The sequence below is a fragment of the Pistacia vera genome, unplaced genomic scaffold, assembly GCF_008641045.1.
Source record: "Pistacia vera cultivar Batoury unplaced genomic scaffold, PisVer_v2 Contig151, whole genome shotgun sequence".
Lineage (NCBI taxonomy): Eukaryota > Viridiplantae > Streptophyta > Magnoliopsida > Sapindales > Anacardiaceae > Pistacia > Pistacia vera.
In genome coordinates this window covers 1,066,725-1,084,571 of record NW_022195586.1, presented here as the reverse complement: position 1 = coordinate 1,084,571, position 17,847 = coordinate 1,066,725, and the positions used below count along the sequence as shown (strand labels likewise).

General features: G+C 36.2%; 2 protein-coding genes across 3 annotated transcripts; one reads left to right on the top strand and one right to left on the bottom strand.

The window, feature by feature from the left end:
* The first annotated feature begins 319 nt into the window (after positions 1–319).
* LOC116124324 (kinetochore protein NUF2 homolog) lies at positions 320–6,841 on the top strand. Of its 2 annotated transcripts, none has more exons than XM_031410047.1 (12): positions 320–505; positions 728–939; positions 1,044–1,262; positions 1,840–1,930; positions 2,000–2,179; positions 2,999–3,088; positions 4,246–4,353; positions 5,018–5,071; positions 5,290–5,404; positions 5,500–5,657; positions 5,747–5,842; positions 6,468–6,841. In XM_031410047.1, the coding sequence occupies exons 2-12, from the start codon at positions 776–778 to the stop codon at positions 6,546–6,548; spliced, it is 1,356 nt and encodes a 451-aa protein (XP_031265907.1). In that variant the 5' UTR covers positions 320–505; positions 728–775; the 3' UTR covers positions 6,549–6,841. The 2 variants fall into 2 exon arrangements, with proteins under 2 accessions (XP_031265907.1, XP_031265908.1); XM_031410048.1 differs by having other exon boundaries at positions 725–939.
* Positions 6,842–7,914: 1,073 nt separating this feature from the next.
* Positions 7,915–9,000, bottom strand: LOC116124279 (uncharacterized mitochondrial protein AtMg00810-like). The gene is made up of 2 exons (XM_031409971.1): positions 8,904–9,000; positions 7,915–8,657 (listed from the first exon to the last, which is right to left on the bottom strand). The coding sequence occupies exons 1-2, from the start codon at positions 8,998–9,000 to the stop codon at positions 7,915–7,917; spliced, it is 840 nt and encodes a 279-aa protein (XP_031265831.1).
* Between the last annotated feature and the right edge of the window lie 8,847 nt (positions 9,001–17,847).

The window sequence follows — 17,847 nt, the reverse complement described above, 5'->3', positions numbered from 1 at the left end:
AATTCTACGTTTTACCCTCGGAATTTTTTTCTACATTTCCCTAGTCTAATAAATGTGTTATTTGTGTTTGATTTATTGATCATAATACTATGTGAGAGGTAAAAAAAATAATAATAAAAAGCTAAGTAATAGGAGAAGAGAGAGTATATGGGTATTTTAGTCATTACGTATAAGATGATGGTATAAGATTTGGGGTAGTTTTGTTAGTTTACGAAACTGATGGACCAAATAGATAAAGTTTCCATCTTTTAAACACCGCCTAAAAATTGAGTGCGATGTGCCGTCTTAAGATTTGGAGTTGTTTTGTTAGTTTACGAAACTGATGGACCAAAAACTTGGACGAAGTTTCTATCTTATAAACACCGCCTAAAAATTGAGGGAAAATTCAAAAACTCAAATCATCAATCTGCCGCCTTCTTCTCCCTGCTAGCACAATTGGGTCAGCAACAGAACGTTTGATGAAAAGTAGTTCATAGCTCCCGTCTTTATTCTAAATCATTTTAAGGTAATTTATAAATAAATTATAATTTTTCTTTGAGATTTATTAATTTGGTAATTTCTTTCTTCGTTGGTGTTGGTTAGATTGGCGCATTGGAATTTGCCGATTAGGTGTTTGTAGAAAGTCCTAAATGATTTTGATTTTAAAATCTCTAACTTCTTTAACGGCCTAATTTATGTATTTTAAAGTGTTAAGGTTATTTGACTTTAGATTTCATTGAAACAGCAGAAATTAGTTGTGGAAATGGATTTGTTTGTTGAGAATTGATCAGTAAAGATGTCGAAATTTGATTACCCCAAGCTTTCGGTGGCGGAAATCATCTCGATATTGGCAGATTCACAGATAGCTATTATTACAGAAAACGATCTCAAGAACCCGAACCCGGATTTCATTTCGGATCTCTACACCCGACTCTTGATCTACCTCGACATTCTCCACGAGTATGCGTGCTATTTGCTTGGTTTTCTTGATTTTTTGAACTCATTTGATTGTTTTATGATTAATGAGAGCGTTTGTTTTGTGGGTTTGTTTTCTTTTCTTGCAGGGAAGATCAGGGGCAACTGGAGTTTGGTGCCTTGGAGGAGCTTGAGAATCCGGACCTTCATGTGGGTTCAGTTCAGACCATGAATTTGTATAGTAGGATAAAGGAGGTGGTGAGCTCTGTTGATTGCCCGATGAAATTTACACTCAAAGATCTTGTAAGACCAGATGCTACTCGGACCGAGTATTTTGTCAGTGCAATTCTAAATTTTTGTCTTCACAAGTGAGTTTCCTCTTTTGGTTCTACTAAAATAAATAGTGAATTTTATCTCGGGAATTTGAAAAATTCTTTTGAACTGTTTGATTTAGTTGTGAATTTGGTAGATTGGTTTGTCAAAGTAGTGTCTCTTATAAGTATTTATTAGGATATTTGTTAAGATTGTTGAATTTCAAAGCACTCTTTGCAAGTGATAATCATGTTTGTCCAGTTTACGGTTATGATTAAGTTATTATGTATCTACTGTTTTCTTCATACTTGCATGTGGATTCTTAACATGATATAAAAGAGGAAACTAGCAAGCCCTGGATAAGTTATTGGCTTGAAGTTCTTAATCAGAAGTGCTGCAGAATAAAACACTTGGTTGATAAAATGTCATTTGGATGAGATTATTTGTCCTGGATCTGGGACTGGGAAACGCATTGTTAGGTACGAATATTATGTATAATTAGAGGAATTTATGTTGTCTGTAATAATTAAAGTTTGTTCTCATAATTGAGATATTGGTGAAGTGAATCTCCTTTAATCAGTTCATGTGTTTCACACTTAGTAATGTAAGTTGTTTATATGTTTTCAATTTCAGAGACACAAAAATGAATCTTCTTAGACCGATTGCTGAGGATTTAACTATTCTTGACGAGCAGCGAAGAGAGTGGGAGGCTAAGATTGCCCAGGTAAATCAGAAGAGAAACCTTTGATGCTGTAAGGTGAACATCAGTTTTCACCAAATATTTGCTTTGCAGTTGAATGCAGAGATCGCAACCTATAATGAAGCAAGAGAAAGGGAGTTACCTGTTGTTCAAGAGGTAGATGCAAAAGTTAAAGAATTGCGTCAGACCATTCAGGACCTCAACAAGCATCAGATGTCACTAAGAACTTCTATTAAAAAATTGAAGGAGAAGACAGGGGAACTTGAAGAGAAGGTAAGAATATTTGAAACCAGCTTCTTTTATATAGCCTTTGATCCAATAATTTTAGGAATGAAAAGTGGTACTAGGCTCTGTTTAGAGGAATCAAATATCAAATGTGTGATAAGCAAATAAGAAATCAGTATTATTAGGAGGGGATTAGTTTGAGAGCAATCTGTTACAAACAGAGAACTGATTGTAATTTTCTTATGTATTGCATTGACAAATTATACATCCATATATAGGAAAATAAAGAACTAATCTAGGAAATAAATAATCTAATCTAGGAAATAAAAAATCTAACTTCCTATTTTGCAGATTTGTTCCTATTATGTATTGATTACAATCCTAATATCCTATTATAGATTTATTCACTTAATCATGCAATATCTGTAAGATTTTGCATGATTATCTACAACAATCTACAACACAATCAATGATTCTATGAGAGTATAAGAGAGATGTATGCAAATTGGCTATTGATATAAGCTTGTTTCTTTCTGAAGAAATATTGTTCTTGTTGCTCTTTTTGTCTGTATCTTCATCAAATTTAGATCTGATTCTTTCATTCTACATGCTCTATACATTTTAGTCTGATTTCGGTCTCCTTCATTCATGTCAATTTTGGCTTCTTTTTTGTTTGTAGTTAAATTACCTCATAATTGCAATGTTATATTTCTAAATCTAATGTTTTTTAAGACTTATGATTGAATTTGGGATTTAGTGTTTATATATTTATGTTCATCATGCAGATTGGAAATTTGATATGTAGGTTTGGTTCTTTATTATTGTTGTTGTTGTTGTTATCAATTGATCTTTCCTTCTATGTTCCAGATCTCTCAGGCTGAGTTTGACCTGGTACAAAGTGTCCAACAAAATGCAGATTTGCGTTCAAAAATTGTTCAATCACCAGATAAACTGCAGGTACCTTACTCATGTTATCATTGAGTTTTCATATGATACTGGGTGCTTTTATCACAACGGCATACACATTGACTGATGAAGTTTTTCTTGAATTCAAGCTATATGTGCAGCAATGAACTATGAACGTATACTTTTTCAATAAACTATGATGCTTTTCTACAATATCATATGGGTAGTTTCACATAAATCTTTAACAAGTTACTACTGGGGTTCGGCCGACCATTATGAGTCCAGATGCTAAAGGCATTAGCTGTTGTGTCTGTCTTTTTTGAAGGAGTTAGAGGGTCAATGATCCACATATGCCAGATGGATCAATTCCTGTTGAAGCTTTCAGATGTCGTTAAAAGCCAAAAGGACACATAGGCAGCATTTGGTAGCTACCTCTTTATTTTCCAGCTGCTTTGGTCGGGAAATAGAGATAATTATGTAGTCGTGCAGAGGAGATTGTATGTTGAGTGATTGCTCTTAGTGCTGCCATGGAAATAAGATTTAGGGAAATCTATAAGTACTTTTTCATCTGTGTCTCTATGTTTTGGTGAAGCAGCTGAACATTGTGAAAACAAAAGTGGAATGAATAGATACTTAAGAGTCATAAGAATGAGTTGCACTGAGTCAATTGTTGTTGCATTTTATCCTCATCCGCGTTAATTGATTTGAAAATGAAGCTCAGTGTTTTGTTTTTCTTCATAACTCTGTTAAACACTTCACTTTTTCTAGTGCAGCTATTTCTTCTGATGTCCTTTTCTTATAGTCAGCTCTGACTACTGTGTTAGCCATATGTTTGTGTTTTCTCTTTCCTAACTCTTGGTAGTTAAGTTGTACATGGTTAAGTATTTTTCTCCTTGTATGCTAACATCATTTTCGATTGAAATCTTTGTTTATGCATGAAGTAGATGCAATGATCTGCTTGTGCAATAGATGTCCACATAAGGGCCTAATTTAATCATTCGAGTCATGTAGGTTTTCCCATTAATTTATCTTATTATATTGCTTGGAGAATTTAGTTAGTTGTAAGTAATTTTCTATATATATTTTTAATGCTGGTTGGATTTGACTGTTTGGGTGCTACATTTGTAATCTCTTATTATGATGTAAGGAATTCTTCCATATTCTTATTTATTTATTTTAAATTTATTATTATTTTTTTTGGCTAAAAGAGAGCTTTGGAAGAGAAAAAATCAGTTCGGGATGAGGCAAAGAATGCGGAAAGAGTAGCAATGCAGTCTTTTCAGGAGAAGACTGCAACCCTTGAGGTTTATACGAAGGTAATTTTGCATAAACTACTGTGCTAATGTATTTGTGGTATTCATGTAAACTAATATGTTGTACTAGTCAATGTTCATGGTGTTAGGATGTTCATAGTCTTTTTTTTTTTTTTTTTTTCTTTTAAGGATCCTCTTTTTATTATTTAATTTAATTTTTTAGCTGAAAACATGACTACACAAGACATGATCTTTTATTGAAAATGCTTATATTCACTCTGCTTGTGGAATTCACTTGAGGTTCTTGGCATCCCTTGAAATCTAAGATTTGTACATCAGTTACTGCCAAATTGCAGTAGCATGTGATCTGGGACCCTTTTATTAATTGAAAGCTAATTATTGATAAATCTAATGACATTTGAGTGTGTTATTGCTGACTTGTGGTTTCTGGGAGACAACTGGTCCTAGAGTGGAAATGAAGTCGGATAACATCTGAACAAAGGAGCAGAGTGCATACATCTATATCCTTAATCTTGTCTTTGCTGTTAAGTCATCATAGTGCAATCAGACCTTAGATTCCCTGTTAAGAGGATCTGCTCTTTTGTTTCTACTGGATGTTAATTAAATTTTTAATTTTATTGCATTTATTGACATTCTACAATATACATATAAGAAGTAAAGCAGAAGCGGTGATTAATTGTTGGTATCTATTTGTGGTTTTTTTCAGGTCTTGAAGAAAATGTCAAAGCACTTTGCTCAGATGCAAGCTATACTCGAACAGGTCTCAATAATTGCATTAAATTTTCCGTTGGTTCTTTCTCAAACATTGTCTGTTGGCTGCAATGAAATGTACTTATAGAAACTTATCTACATACTTAAAGTGTTTAGGTGTATTATGAATCTATTGTAACTCTTATATAGTGATAACCTGTCGTAGTTTTGCTATGGAAGTCCTCATTACCCAAATATCTTTAGTTATTATATCTGCACTGTTAATAGGTAAACTCCGCAAAATCGATTGAAAGGGACTATAAGGCATTGAAAACAAAGTTCAGTGATGATATAGTGTCGGATAAGTCGCTAGAAGCCAAACTGGTTGAACGGCAAAGCAAAGGCAGGTTCTTCTTTGAGCTATATTGAGTTATTGTCCTTCATTTATGTTATCATTTTGGAGTTAAACTTTCTCTTGCCCCACTTTTTTTTCTTCAGCGGAACAATTGGATGAACTAAAGAAGCAGTTTGAAAAAGAAAGGAATCTTAAATTTCAGGAGGCTACTAAAGAACTAGAAAATGTGAAAGTGGAGGTGGAATCCAGGAGGCGTGATCTGGAAGCAAGGCAAAGGAAGGTTGAAGCTGTGGTGGCAGAGGTAATTTCAGTACCTTTGAATCTTTATACTGAATCTTAGTCATTTTCTTCCGAGGGAGTTTGATATCTGAGTTTTTCTTTTTCTAATAGGTGGATGCCATAACTTCAAAAACCATGTCTGTGAAAGAATCTGGAGAAGCCAAACTGCAAGAGTTAGCAAATAAAGCTGAAGAAGTTGTAAAGCAGGTGTGTTTCTATTTATTTTGTTTAAACACTAAATAAAAGTGTCAGCTTAGTGACCCCAAGAGTTTGTTGTGGTGGCAAAAAATATTGGTTTCAACTAAGAGGCTGAGGTTCAAATCCTATTGACGCCATGTACTTGCATATTATATATCACAAGCTTTTTTGGCTACCTAAGTTGCAGTCTTGCCATAATTTATAGCTCGGTGAACATGTAGGGAGACTAAAGGGATTTTTAGGTATCAAAGAAAAGAAAAGAAAAGAAAGGTATCAATTTAGAAATTGAAATGTCATCTGCTTCACTTACCGCTAAAAGTGCTTGAGTTAATATTTCAAAGAATCTTTAAAGAAGTAATAATTTGCATGCTTCTGAGCCATTATTGATTTTATAAGATTTCAACATGCAACATCTATCTGGGACGCCCTTATATGAACTAGGTTCTATTGTTTGATGATTGTTTTTCTCCCTATTCTAATTCGGTGAAAAGGAGAGGAGAAGTAAACTTCATAAGATTTTTCCATGCTTGCTGTTGTGGTTGCTGTTTTCTATGTTTTTTGTTTGATTTCTGGGGCCTTACACAACTCTTCCATTGAAATTAGTTTAAATTTTTATGTTCGTGGGTGTTTGCAGTTTCAGCAATATACACACTCTCTTGGGGTACTGTTGGTGACTGAGGCTGAGGCAGGAGCAGGTACATTGGCTTTAGCATGATTATTAGCAGCTTTACTCTGGAAATTAAACATCTTGGTTGGCAAGCTTGAGTTCTTGTGTATAGTGTATATGGTTTGTTGATGCTTTGTCCAAAAGCCATTTTGTTAAATTTGATGGACATACAATATAGATGTCACCAAAGATTGACCTGTGCTTCTCAAACTTGGCTTGATTGAACTTGAATCAAGTTTAAGCCATCTTGTATTTTCAGCCAAATATGACTGATGAACAGTAATTCTTTATCAAGTTAGTTCCAAAATATCGTTGCCTAAACAGTCATTTTACTTGACAATTGTTATGTCATGTTCATATCGCTAGTGAAAATAGCCCTAGATTTCGTTTGTTTGAATTAAGTATATGAATTTTATGTACATGATGTTTGCATAAAGTTCAAAAGAAATCAATGTGGATAAATGATGTTTGTATAAAGTTCAAAAGAAATCAACACAGATAAATGATGTGTACGTTTAAATGTTCAAATATTTGATTGAACTTGAGGAGTTATGGTATCATGGTAACTAATTAATTTTAGCTTTCTCATGTAAGTGTAACATTTTACATTGTAAAGTAATTTGTCAATTAGTGTGCTATGGACTATGGTTAAATTCCATGACCAATATTTCATTCCTTTTGAATTTGTGCTACAAACGTACAGCTCATGGTGTGCAATTCAAATTCATGTTTCATTTCTTTCCTAACATTTTATTTTCACATTTACCACCAAATAAATTCCTCTGTCTTCTTTGTTATATTATATTCAGGATTTTTTCGTAATATCTAAATACAATGATAAACTGACACTCGACAAACAAAAAATTGTACAGTTATAAAACTATTATTTACTTTTTTTGAAAAAATTAAAATAAAATGATTCAAAAGGAATTAAAGAAACAATAAAATAAAATTATAAGAATTTGCGATCTTTATTTACTTCAATTAAACTCACACCTAGGGGTGTATACAAATCGAGCCAAGTCGAATACCATAGCGCTCGAGCTTGATTTGTGAAATAGGTACTGAGCTTGTGTCAGAAATTAGAGAGAAGAAATATATAAAGAGGGGTTTTGGAAAAAGTGCCCTCTGACTTTCAGCCACCCTTTTCTTATCAACTTATACCCGGAGAGCCCCTAATTGATCCCCATATTTAGCCTATATACATGGTAATATATCTATACAGCTAATATTAATAGAGAAGTCTTAAATTATATAAATTCCTAAATTGTATACGGTAACATCCCCCCACAAATTGATGCTGGTAAGTCAACCAGCAACAATTTGCCAACAAGAAATTGATGCCGTTGTCGAGTCATAGATTTGTTGAAGACATCAGCCACTTGGAGATCAGAAGAGATGTGAGGAAGAGATATCACTCGACTTTCCAAGGTGTCTCGAATAAATGACAATCAACCTCAATGTGCTTGGTGCATTCATGGAAAACGGGATTGGTGGCAATCTGAATAGCACTAGTGTTATCAGCATGAAAAGGGGTAGAAGTAGTCTGAGGAAACCCAAGCTCCTCAAGAAGACCGCGTAGCCATACAATTTCAGAACAAGCAGTAGACATGGCATGATACTCGACCTCAGTAGAGGATTTAGAAACACGATCTTGTTTCTTACACCTCCAAGAAATTAAGATATCACTTAAAAACATACACCAACCTGTAGTAGATCGACGTGTATCTGGACACCTAGCCCAATCAACATCACTATAGGCAACAAGTTGAAGAGATGAGCCGGTAGGAAAGAACAACCCACGAGTAGGTGAACCTCGAAGATAGCGGATGATGCATCGAACTCCAACAAGATGGAGATGCCGAGGAGAAGACATAAACTGACTGACCTGATGAACAGCATAGGAGATATCAGGTCTCGTAGTGGTCAAGTAGATAAGACTCCCAACCAAGCGCCGATAGAGAGTAGGATCATCTAGAAGGTCCCCTTCATCTTTCTTGTATTTGACATTTACCTCCATAGGAGTATCAACAGAAGAAGTGTCCTCCAAACCAACCAAAGTGATAAGATCTTGAATATATTTATGTTGGTTCACGAAAATACCATTGGCCCGATGATGAACTGCTAATCCTAAAAAGTACGTGAGTTGGGAAAGATCTTTCATATGGAAAGTTGCATGTAACAGCTACTGAAGCTTAGTAATCAAACTACAGTCAATGCCAGTAATGATAATATCATCCACATAAACTAAGAGAAGGACTATACTTGATGCAGACGTGTGGAAGAAGAGAGAAGAATCATACTGACTTTGTGTAAAACTGAAGGAAAGAAGTGTACTGCGAAACTTCTCAAACTAAGCCCGGGGCCCTTGCTTGAGCCCATACAGAGAACGCCTTAGCTTACAGACATCATGAGGAGAAGAAGTAGTCATACTAGAGGGAAGCTTCATGTAAATCTCTTCCTGGAGATCACCATGAAGAAAGACATTCTCCACATCCATCTAATGTAGTTGCCACGACTGTGAAGTGACAATAGCTAAGATGGTTCGAATCGTGGTCATTTTGACAACAAGAGCAAATGTCTCCTCATAATCAACCCCATATTCCTGTTTGTTACACAGAGCTATGAGGCGAGCTTTGTACCGGTCCAAAGAGTCATCAGAACGAAGTTTTACAAAGAAAACCCATTTACTCCCAATAGGTTTGACTGTAGGAGGACAAGGAACAATATCCCAAGTGTGATTCTTCTTAAGTGCTTGAAGTTCTGCTTGCATTGCATTTTGCCAACACACATGTTCCATGGTCTGTTTGTAGCAAGAGGGAATGGAAATAGTGGATAAAGCAGCGACAAGAGAGACATAAGGAAGAAAACATACCAATCAGGGGGTCAAGAAAGACGAGTAGACCGACGAAGAGTGGTGGAAGTAGGAGCAAGATCAGGCGTCGGGCTAAGATCGGAAGGGGGCACAGAGGAAGTGGAACCAGACTCATGTCGACTACGTCTTTCATACATAAAACCAGGTTTAAACCTTTCTACAATGGTTAGGGAATCAGAAAAACTAGGCAGAAGAGATAAAGATGCAGATGGCAGCTAAACATGAGATGGAAAGAAATATTGATTTTCAAAGAAAATCACATTCCTAGAAGCCCATATACGACGAGCATGAGGATCATAACAAACATAACCCTTTTGAGGGATAGCATAACCAAGAAAAAGACACTTAACAGACTGAACAGTAAGTTTATGATGTTCATGAGTAGGGAGATGCACAAAACATACACAACCAAATGTACGAAGATCATAATATAAAGGAGGATGACCAAACAACTTAAAGAAAGGAGAAACACGATTTAACGTAGGAGAGGGTAAGCGATTGATCAAATGAACAGCAGTAGAAAGTGCTTCACACTAAAAACGAGGAGGAATGGATGATTCAAGTAAAAGAGTTCTTACCACATCAAGAAGGTAACGATTTTTCCTCTCAACAACACCGTTTTGTTGTGGTGTTGAAGGATAAGAACGCTGAGAGAAGATCCCTTTGCTTTGAAGAAAGTTTTGAAACTCATTAGACATGTATTCGCCGCCAAAATCAGAGCGCAAAACCTTGATGCTGGCAGACAATTGAGTCTCAAGAAGTGTAAGTAAGCGCTTAAAGACTGAAAAAACTTCAGCCTTAGCTCGGAGGAAGTAAACCCAAGTAAAACGACTAAAGTCATCAATGAAAGTAACAAAGTACTTGCAATGCGCATGAGAAACAATAGGTGCAATCCCCCAAACATCACTATGAATAATACAAAACATTGTGAGGCACGAGATGCATGATGAGAAAAGGGTAGAACTTTACTTTTGCCAAGTTTGCATGATGTACAATAAAAAGAAAGATCAAGAGAAGAACATGCTTTATTTCCCAATAATCCAGAATTAAACAAAGTACGAAGTACATCAGAGTTTAGGTGGCCTAGACATCTATGCCACATCTTATTTCCAGAACCAACAACATTACATACAAATGAAAGTAAAGGAAAACTAGGAATGATAGTGGAAGGTGAAACATGAAGAGGAAAGAGTCGTCCCACTTTAGGCCCCTTCGCAATCATCTTCCCTGACACTTGATCCTACACATCACAACCAGAACGAGAGAAATAGACATTAAAATTATTATCAACCAATTAACCAACAGAAATAAGATTTGTGGAGAGGCCAGGAGACACAAAAATATCAATTAAGGAAGGGGAAAGATCACCAACAACACTGATAGACAGAGAACTGCCATCAACGATGTTAATTTTCAGATTTCATCATAATTTTTTACATTGGAAAGAGGAACAACAGTATTGGTCATATGGTTAGAGGTTCCAAAGTCAAAATACCATGGCTTAGAAGAAACTCTATGATTACCTGAGAACCCAAAAGCAGAAAAAGCAAAAATGATCATCTGTTGTACCATTTCAGGAGTAAGTGTGTTTGGGTTTGCCAAGGCTGTAGGAGGAGGAATGAGAACAACCGACGAGCCAGCATGCAATGCAGTAGAATTAGAGGCACTAGTGGAGGCATGATAAATGGTACATTGCTTCCTTTCAGGTCAAATGGGACAAGCAGAGATGATATCACCCTGTTTCTTGCAGTAGTTACAGAACTTTTTGGAACAATCTCGAGCAAAATGACCAAAAGCTTTACAACTAAAGCACTGGACAACATGCATATCTCTACCCTTATTCCTCTCCTGTGCTGCATAAGCCACAGAAACAGGTGCACTAACATTAGCCCGATGTTCCATGGCAGCCTGAGTTACAATACGCTGCTCCTCACGAAGAAGTTCACTCAAACAGGCATCCAGAGATGGTACAAGATAACGATTCATCAGATTAGACCGTGCAATTTCAAAGTCAAGTCGTAGCTTCATCAAGAATTGATCGCGCTTGCTGGTTACATGCACTGCTTGGACAACAGAGAAAGCTGTAGCGGGAACATTAGCATAAACAATATCGGAATAATCAGCCCAAAGAGTTTGAAAACCAGAAAAATATTCTTCAATTGAGAGACTTCCTTGTGTGAAATTAGCCATCTCATACTCCAATTGAAACCGCCTAGCGAAGTTGTCTTGATTGTAAACCGTGTTGAGATAATTCCACATAGCAGCAACAATTTTATAAGGCTTCAAATTGAGGACAAGATGAGGCTTAACCGAGCTAAGGATCCAAGTCATAACCTGAGCATCCTTAATTTCCCATTTAGACAAAGCCTCGACACCTTGAAGTGCGGGAGCATTCCCATCAATATGACCCCATAATTCATTTCCTTTAACAAATAATTTAAATTGAAACTTCCAAGTAGAATAATTTTTGCAGTAAACCTAATATGGAACGATTCCAACTTATCTGATGACATGATGCAACCAAGAGACAGAGAGAATATCCCACCAGAAAATTGTAACTTGCACCATGAAAAAAAATACACAAAGAAACACGCACCAAAAAATCTATTGCACTGAAAAGAAGCACAACCAAGGACGGCAATAGAGATCTCCGAAAGCCACAACTAACAAGAAATCAACACTAGAGGCCCCAAAAATAAGAGACCATACTAGAAAACACCACAGACGGCGTCGAAAACAAGAGCCCAGAACTAGAAAATGCAACCGATGGTGCTAACAGCAAGGATCGAACCAAAACACCCACTTTTGATGCCGACAGAAACCCAAGAACCAAAAAATAGTCACAAACAGTGATGAAATCAACACCTAAACACCCTCAAGAGATAAAAAAAAAAAAATTGCAAAACAAGCAAGTAATCAAACCCGCTCTTGATACCATTTCAGAAACTAGAGAAAAGAAATATATGAAGAGAGGTTTTGGAAAAAGTGCAACCACCTTTCTCTTATCAACGTAAAAGTCCTATACATGGAAAAATGGGTCAAATGCTATATCCGGAGAGCCCCTAACTGATCTCTATTATTTAGCCCATATACATGGTAATATATCTATACAACTAATATTAATAGAGAAGTCCTAAATTATATAAATTCCTAAATTGTATACGGTAACAGCTTGAGCTTGGGCTCAAGTTCGACGAGCCTTGGAAACGTGGGCTCAAGCTTGAGCTCGACTCTTTTTTGGGTTAAGCTTGAGCCTAGGCTCAATTGTGGAGTTTGAATTCGAGTTGCATATTGCATTAGCACTCTGCTACCAACACTAAAAGTGGCCTTCGAAGCCACCGTGGTGATGGAATAGCTAGTACATCATGAGCCATCCTGGATAAGATACGATACTTCAACGTATTCACTTTTCATCACTCAAGTGCATCAAATGTATTTGAATCCCCCTCATTACAAATGTAGCCTCCCTCTTCTAGGTAATTATCTAAATTAGATTTTTCTTGTGGAATAGTTTGAATTGTCTTCAAATGTTGGATAAATAATGCAAACCCAGATGTAGGAGGTGTCGCTTGTACATTCACCCGAGCAACCACGATGCTCTCAGCACTTTTATCATTGTTGGAAGATTGAGTCAGCCACATATTCTTGGTAAAGTTCGTACAAGGCATCCTTTAACCTTGACATAATTTGCCCCTAGTTTTGCTTCTTCATACATTTGGGGGAAACAAAAGTCAAGCATTGCCATTTTGCACCTAAGATCCATAACAGCAACAACACACTTAAGCAGATTATATTCCTCTCAATGTCAAACTTTTTTTTTATTTGCTTCACTATATCTCGAATGAATTCATTTCGGTGCATTGACTTTTTATCTAGCATAACGTTGACTCAAAATATTTCACTCAGAAACAAATTGGCAATCGGGTAATTACTCTTGTAGATGATATTAGTAATTGTATTCAACACTTCTAGTACCTCACAAACTTGTTCCACTTTCTCTTAGTCTTCTGGTTGCGGACAACAATTATAATGTGGGTCTTTCTCTCTGAATTTTAGGAAGACATTCTTGAACCCAAATGCAGTAAACAACATCTCATAAGTGGAATTTCATCTCGTTTTACAGTCCATAATGAGCTTCCGATTAGGCAAACGCAATAGTGATGGATACCACTCCCAAGCCAGGCAACCACAACAGAAATAACAAGCAAACAATCGAATTAAACCTAGAAAGCAACAAGAATCAGTAGCCAAAATCAAGAAATACTAGCACTTATATTGATATTCCAATAGCACAAAATACACAACAAAAAAAACTTAACAAAACTAGCCAAAACAGGAAATCAAATAAAGCATAAACAAGAACAAGAAATCAAAATGATGTTAGTCTTTAAGGGCCAACCCCTCCCAGGTAGTGTTGGACTTTCAGGGCTAGCAACCTCCCACTCTCCACTTTTCTCTTTTTCTACCCCTTCATATCCCACTGTCTCCCCTTTTATTCTATTCCTCATAACAGAATTCCTTTAATCACCCAGTCACGTAATGTCATATGTCCCTCCCTAAACCATCTTTAACACCTCACACACAAGAACCTTTCTAGCTACTGCACCAAAATCCCCTACTTCACACCCTTAAGTCTTTTACAATAGACCAACGTATTAGGAGTGGGTCTCATCAAAACCCCCCCGAGCAGTACCATCTTGTCCTCAAGGTGGGAAGATGGAAATGGTTTACCCTACACCATCCCGCTCCTTTACTCCTTCACCGCCCTCTTCTACTTTACCCAACTTTTCCTCATCTTTTGTCCATCGCTAGAAAAGGGTTGTTCACAGTTGAGGGAAGTTAGAATCGATCATTCAAAGCGTTGCCGAGCTTGTACTCCGATGACCGATAGCTGTTGTTGCATTGGATGATGCTTCTTCCCAGGATTGGCGCTTCGGTGATGAGTTTGTGGAGTACTTTGGGTGGTTGGAGAAAGGACGAAGTTTGGAGTCGTGCGATTTGTTTCTGATATAAGGGAAATGGACCCTCGACCCAAATTTTCCTGACCCGGTTCCTTGCTTAAGCTCCAAGTCTGCTGGTCCAATTCCCATTAGTCCCAACCCAATTTCAGTTTGTCTAAGCTCATGCCCAGTTATATTTGTTTTCCCATGTTTGCCTAGACCAAATTTTAAATCCTCCCAAGCCCCCAAGTTTTTTCCTCTATTCTTTGGGTCAATTCAATTAATTGGACTAATGAGTTGGGTTGGCCTAACCTCACTTCAACCCTAATTTCATATTTCAGCCCATTTACAAAAGAAGCCCTCAAAATATCTTCTTCCTCTTCACTTAACAAGGCTGAGACAGCTCAAACTTTCTTTGATTAACCTCTACCACGCCTAGTTGCCCCAAAGTGTTGTTCCCTTCTGCCTCCGTTTGATTTCCCAGATTATGATTGTGAATAGTTCCCAATGACTCTGGAAATTTCTCTCTACCTATTCGCCTTACTTCTTCTTCATATTTCCTTCTCATCCAAGCTTGTATTTCCATCAAACCATCCCAAATAGCATCAATATCTCTTCCAAGTTTTGACACTTCCCTCTCAACATTTTCTATTCTAACTTCCATTCTTGTACCAACCATCCCATAACCAAACCGCTCTGATACCAATTGATGGATGCCACTCCCATGCCAGCCAACCACAATAGAAATAACAAGCAAACAATCAAATTAAACCCATGAAGCAACAAGAATCAAGAGCCAAAATCTAGAAATACTAGCACATATATTGATATTCCAACAACACAAAATACACAACAACAAAAACTTAACAAAACTAGCCAAAATAGGAAATCAAATAAATCATAAACCAAAACTTGAAATCAAAATAATGTTGGTCTTCGAGAGCCAACTCCTCCTAGGTAGTGCTGGACTTCGAGGGCCAACAACCTCCCACTCTATACTTTTCTCTTTTTCTGTCCTTCCATATCCCATTGTCTCCCCTTTTATTCTATTCCTGATAACAGAATTCTTCAATCATCCACTCCTTTAATGCCATCTATCCCTCCCTAAACCATTCTTAACACCTCACACACAAGAACCTTCCTGGCTACTACACCAAAATCCCCTAATTCACACCCTTAAGTCTTTTACAATAGACTAGCATATTAGGAGTGGGTAGTTGGACAATCTCTGCAAAAGTGATAAGCCTGCTCTCCATTTGTTTGACATATGCCACATTGTCATGTATATCTTCACTAATATACTTTATTTTAGAAAGACCATTCAAGATATGTGCACAACACCAAACGTGCAATAGTTTCCCTCCATAGATGAGCCTATTGTTTATGGATAAATTCTCTTTCAATATTCTGGTTGTCGTATTGTTACTTGAGGCATTATTGATTGAGATCGTGTAAACATTGTTTTCAAAACCCCAATCCTTCAAACACTTATAAATCAAGTCTATAATCTGAACATTAGTACGAGGAGGTAGTATATGCACAAAGTTCAGCACACATTTCTACAACCTTGAATTACCATCTATAAATTGCCCCCTCACCACCATGTACTCAAACTTTTAATTGCTTGACTTCCATAAATCCGTCGTCAAGCTTACTTTGTCAACACTCTTTAGCAAAGTCTTCAATCTCTCTTCTCACTTTCATACAAAGCAACACAATCATTTTTGCGCGTATTGCAACTTATCTTCTCCCATTGAGGCATCCCATATCTTATATATTATTAAATTCATCCCCCTCCACAATTGCGAATGGATGCTCATGTATAAGCACCCAACTTGCAACTAGTTCCTTCATCTTAGCCATGCCAAACTTCCCATGACAAAATCAGTAGCACTTCCATCTAATTGCTGGAAAAATATTTGCTATTGCCTCTGGAAAACCATCCGCTGTACACAATTTCTTAAATCTCTGGAAATGTGAGTAGTGCCTAGCTTAGAGGCAATCTTTCACAATAACATTTGTATACATCTCTTTGGTGAAATCCTATAAAACAAAGGCAAAATCATGCCAAACTATTGTAATTGGCAAAATCCGAGTCTAGTGGAACTTCAAGGATGTTGACTTGAAAAAATCAATGTAGGAGACTCTTGATCAAAGCTCTGAACCACTATAAAACACTGAACATCTCTTCTCTCTCAACTTCTTTAATTTTTCTGTACATTTATTGCTATAACTTGTTTTAAAGCATTGTTATTGTGGTAATAATTTATTAATTTTCAAAGCTACAACAATTCCAAACATACTCTTAATATGTGGTAATAATTTATTAATTTTCAAAGCTGCAACAATTCCAAACATACTCTTAATATAAATAAATTAATATATATTTTTGTTAAGTTTTTGAATGATTAATATAGAACAAAACTATAAGAATTTGTACAATTAAATAGTTTCGATAACCTATATTTCATTTAATTAAAATTTGAATTATACAAAACAAAATAATAATATAAAAAATTATGGATGCAAAAATTTGGACACAAATTTATATTCGTATATATTGATTCAGTGCAATCCTAAAAAAACAAAGAAAAAAAGATAGAGGTCATTATTTTAATAGAGTAAATGACTTTTCTCACCCAAGGTTTGCCTTAATGACACTTTCCCACCTAAAAAGTTTCAAAATACGACTTTCCCACCTAAAGTTAAGATTCCATTGCTACCTAGAGCCGATTCCGACCGATTACAATACCGAAAATTCTCCCCGTCACCACCATTTGAATCTCTGGTCTCCTCTCTACAAAACTCTTCTCACTACAGCACCTGATTTCTCACCGATTGTTGGCCATTGCAAAGCAGAGTTTTATGTTCTTAGCTAATTTTTGGCTGATTCCAGGAGTGAATATTCAATCAATCACCACCATTTGATCCACCGGCCTCCACTCTACAAAAACCTTTTTACCCTAACTTTTAATAACTCGTCGAATGCTGGTTGAGAAAGTGAAGTGTATTTTAATTTTGGGTATTAACGGAATATAAATGTTGGGTGGGAAAGTGGTATTTTGAAACTTTTTGGATTGGGAAAGTGTCATTAATGCAAACCTTATATAATCTATTTCTCAATAATTACGTCGTTATAAATTAAAGAATAATAATCTATTTCACATGTTTCTATTTGCATACAATATAGTTTAACCTTATTTAATATAAAATGAAAGCTATATATTGTTATGCTAAGTGGCTTGTTGGTTGGTTAGCAAACAAACTTGTAATTGGTTAGAAATCTAACAAAAACATAATCGTGCCAAGAATAAAAGAAACCGTTACGAAAAAATAAAAAAAAATTAACCCAATCCATATTTATTCACAGAGTAAATATGGTTTGAAACCAAGGATATAATTAAATGGTGACCGTTTCATGTTCATCTTACTAACCGCAGATTGACCAATGACTAACCATAATCATCCTTCGACGCATGCATGCACGCACGTTTCCAAAACAGAATATTTTCAATAATTACAATACCATTAA

What these genes read in the sequence shown, in the direction of transcription:
- LOC116124279 (XM_031409971.1), bottom strand. Translation starts at nt 9,000, where the DNA reads ATGGATGTGGAGAATGTCTTTCTTCATGGTGATCTCCAGGAAGAGATT. An exon ending in TTCTTCTCCTCATGATGTCT is followed by an intron (nt 8,658 to 8,903) that starts GTAAGCTAAGGC and finishes TCCATATGAAAG; the next exon opens with ATCTTTCCCAACTCACGTAC.
- LOC116124324 (XM_031410047.1), top strand. Translation starts at nt 776, where the DNA reads ATGTCGAAATTTGATTACCCCAAGCTTTCGGTGGCGGAAATCATCTCG. An exon ending in GGGAGGCTAAGATTGCCCAG is followed by an intron (nt 1,931 to 1,999) that starts GTAAATCAGAAG and finishes TTTGCTTTGCAG; the next exon opens with TTGAATGCAGAGATCGCAAC. An exon ending in AATCACCAGATAAACTGCAG is followed by an intron (nt 3,089 to 4,245) that starts GTACCTTACTCA and finishes TTTGGCTAAAAG; the next exon opens with AGAGCTTTGGAAGAGAAAAA.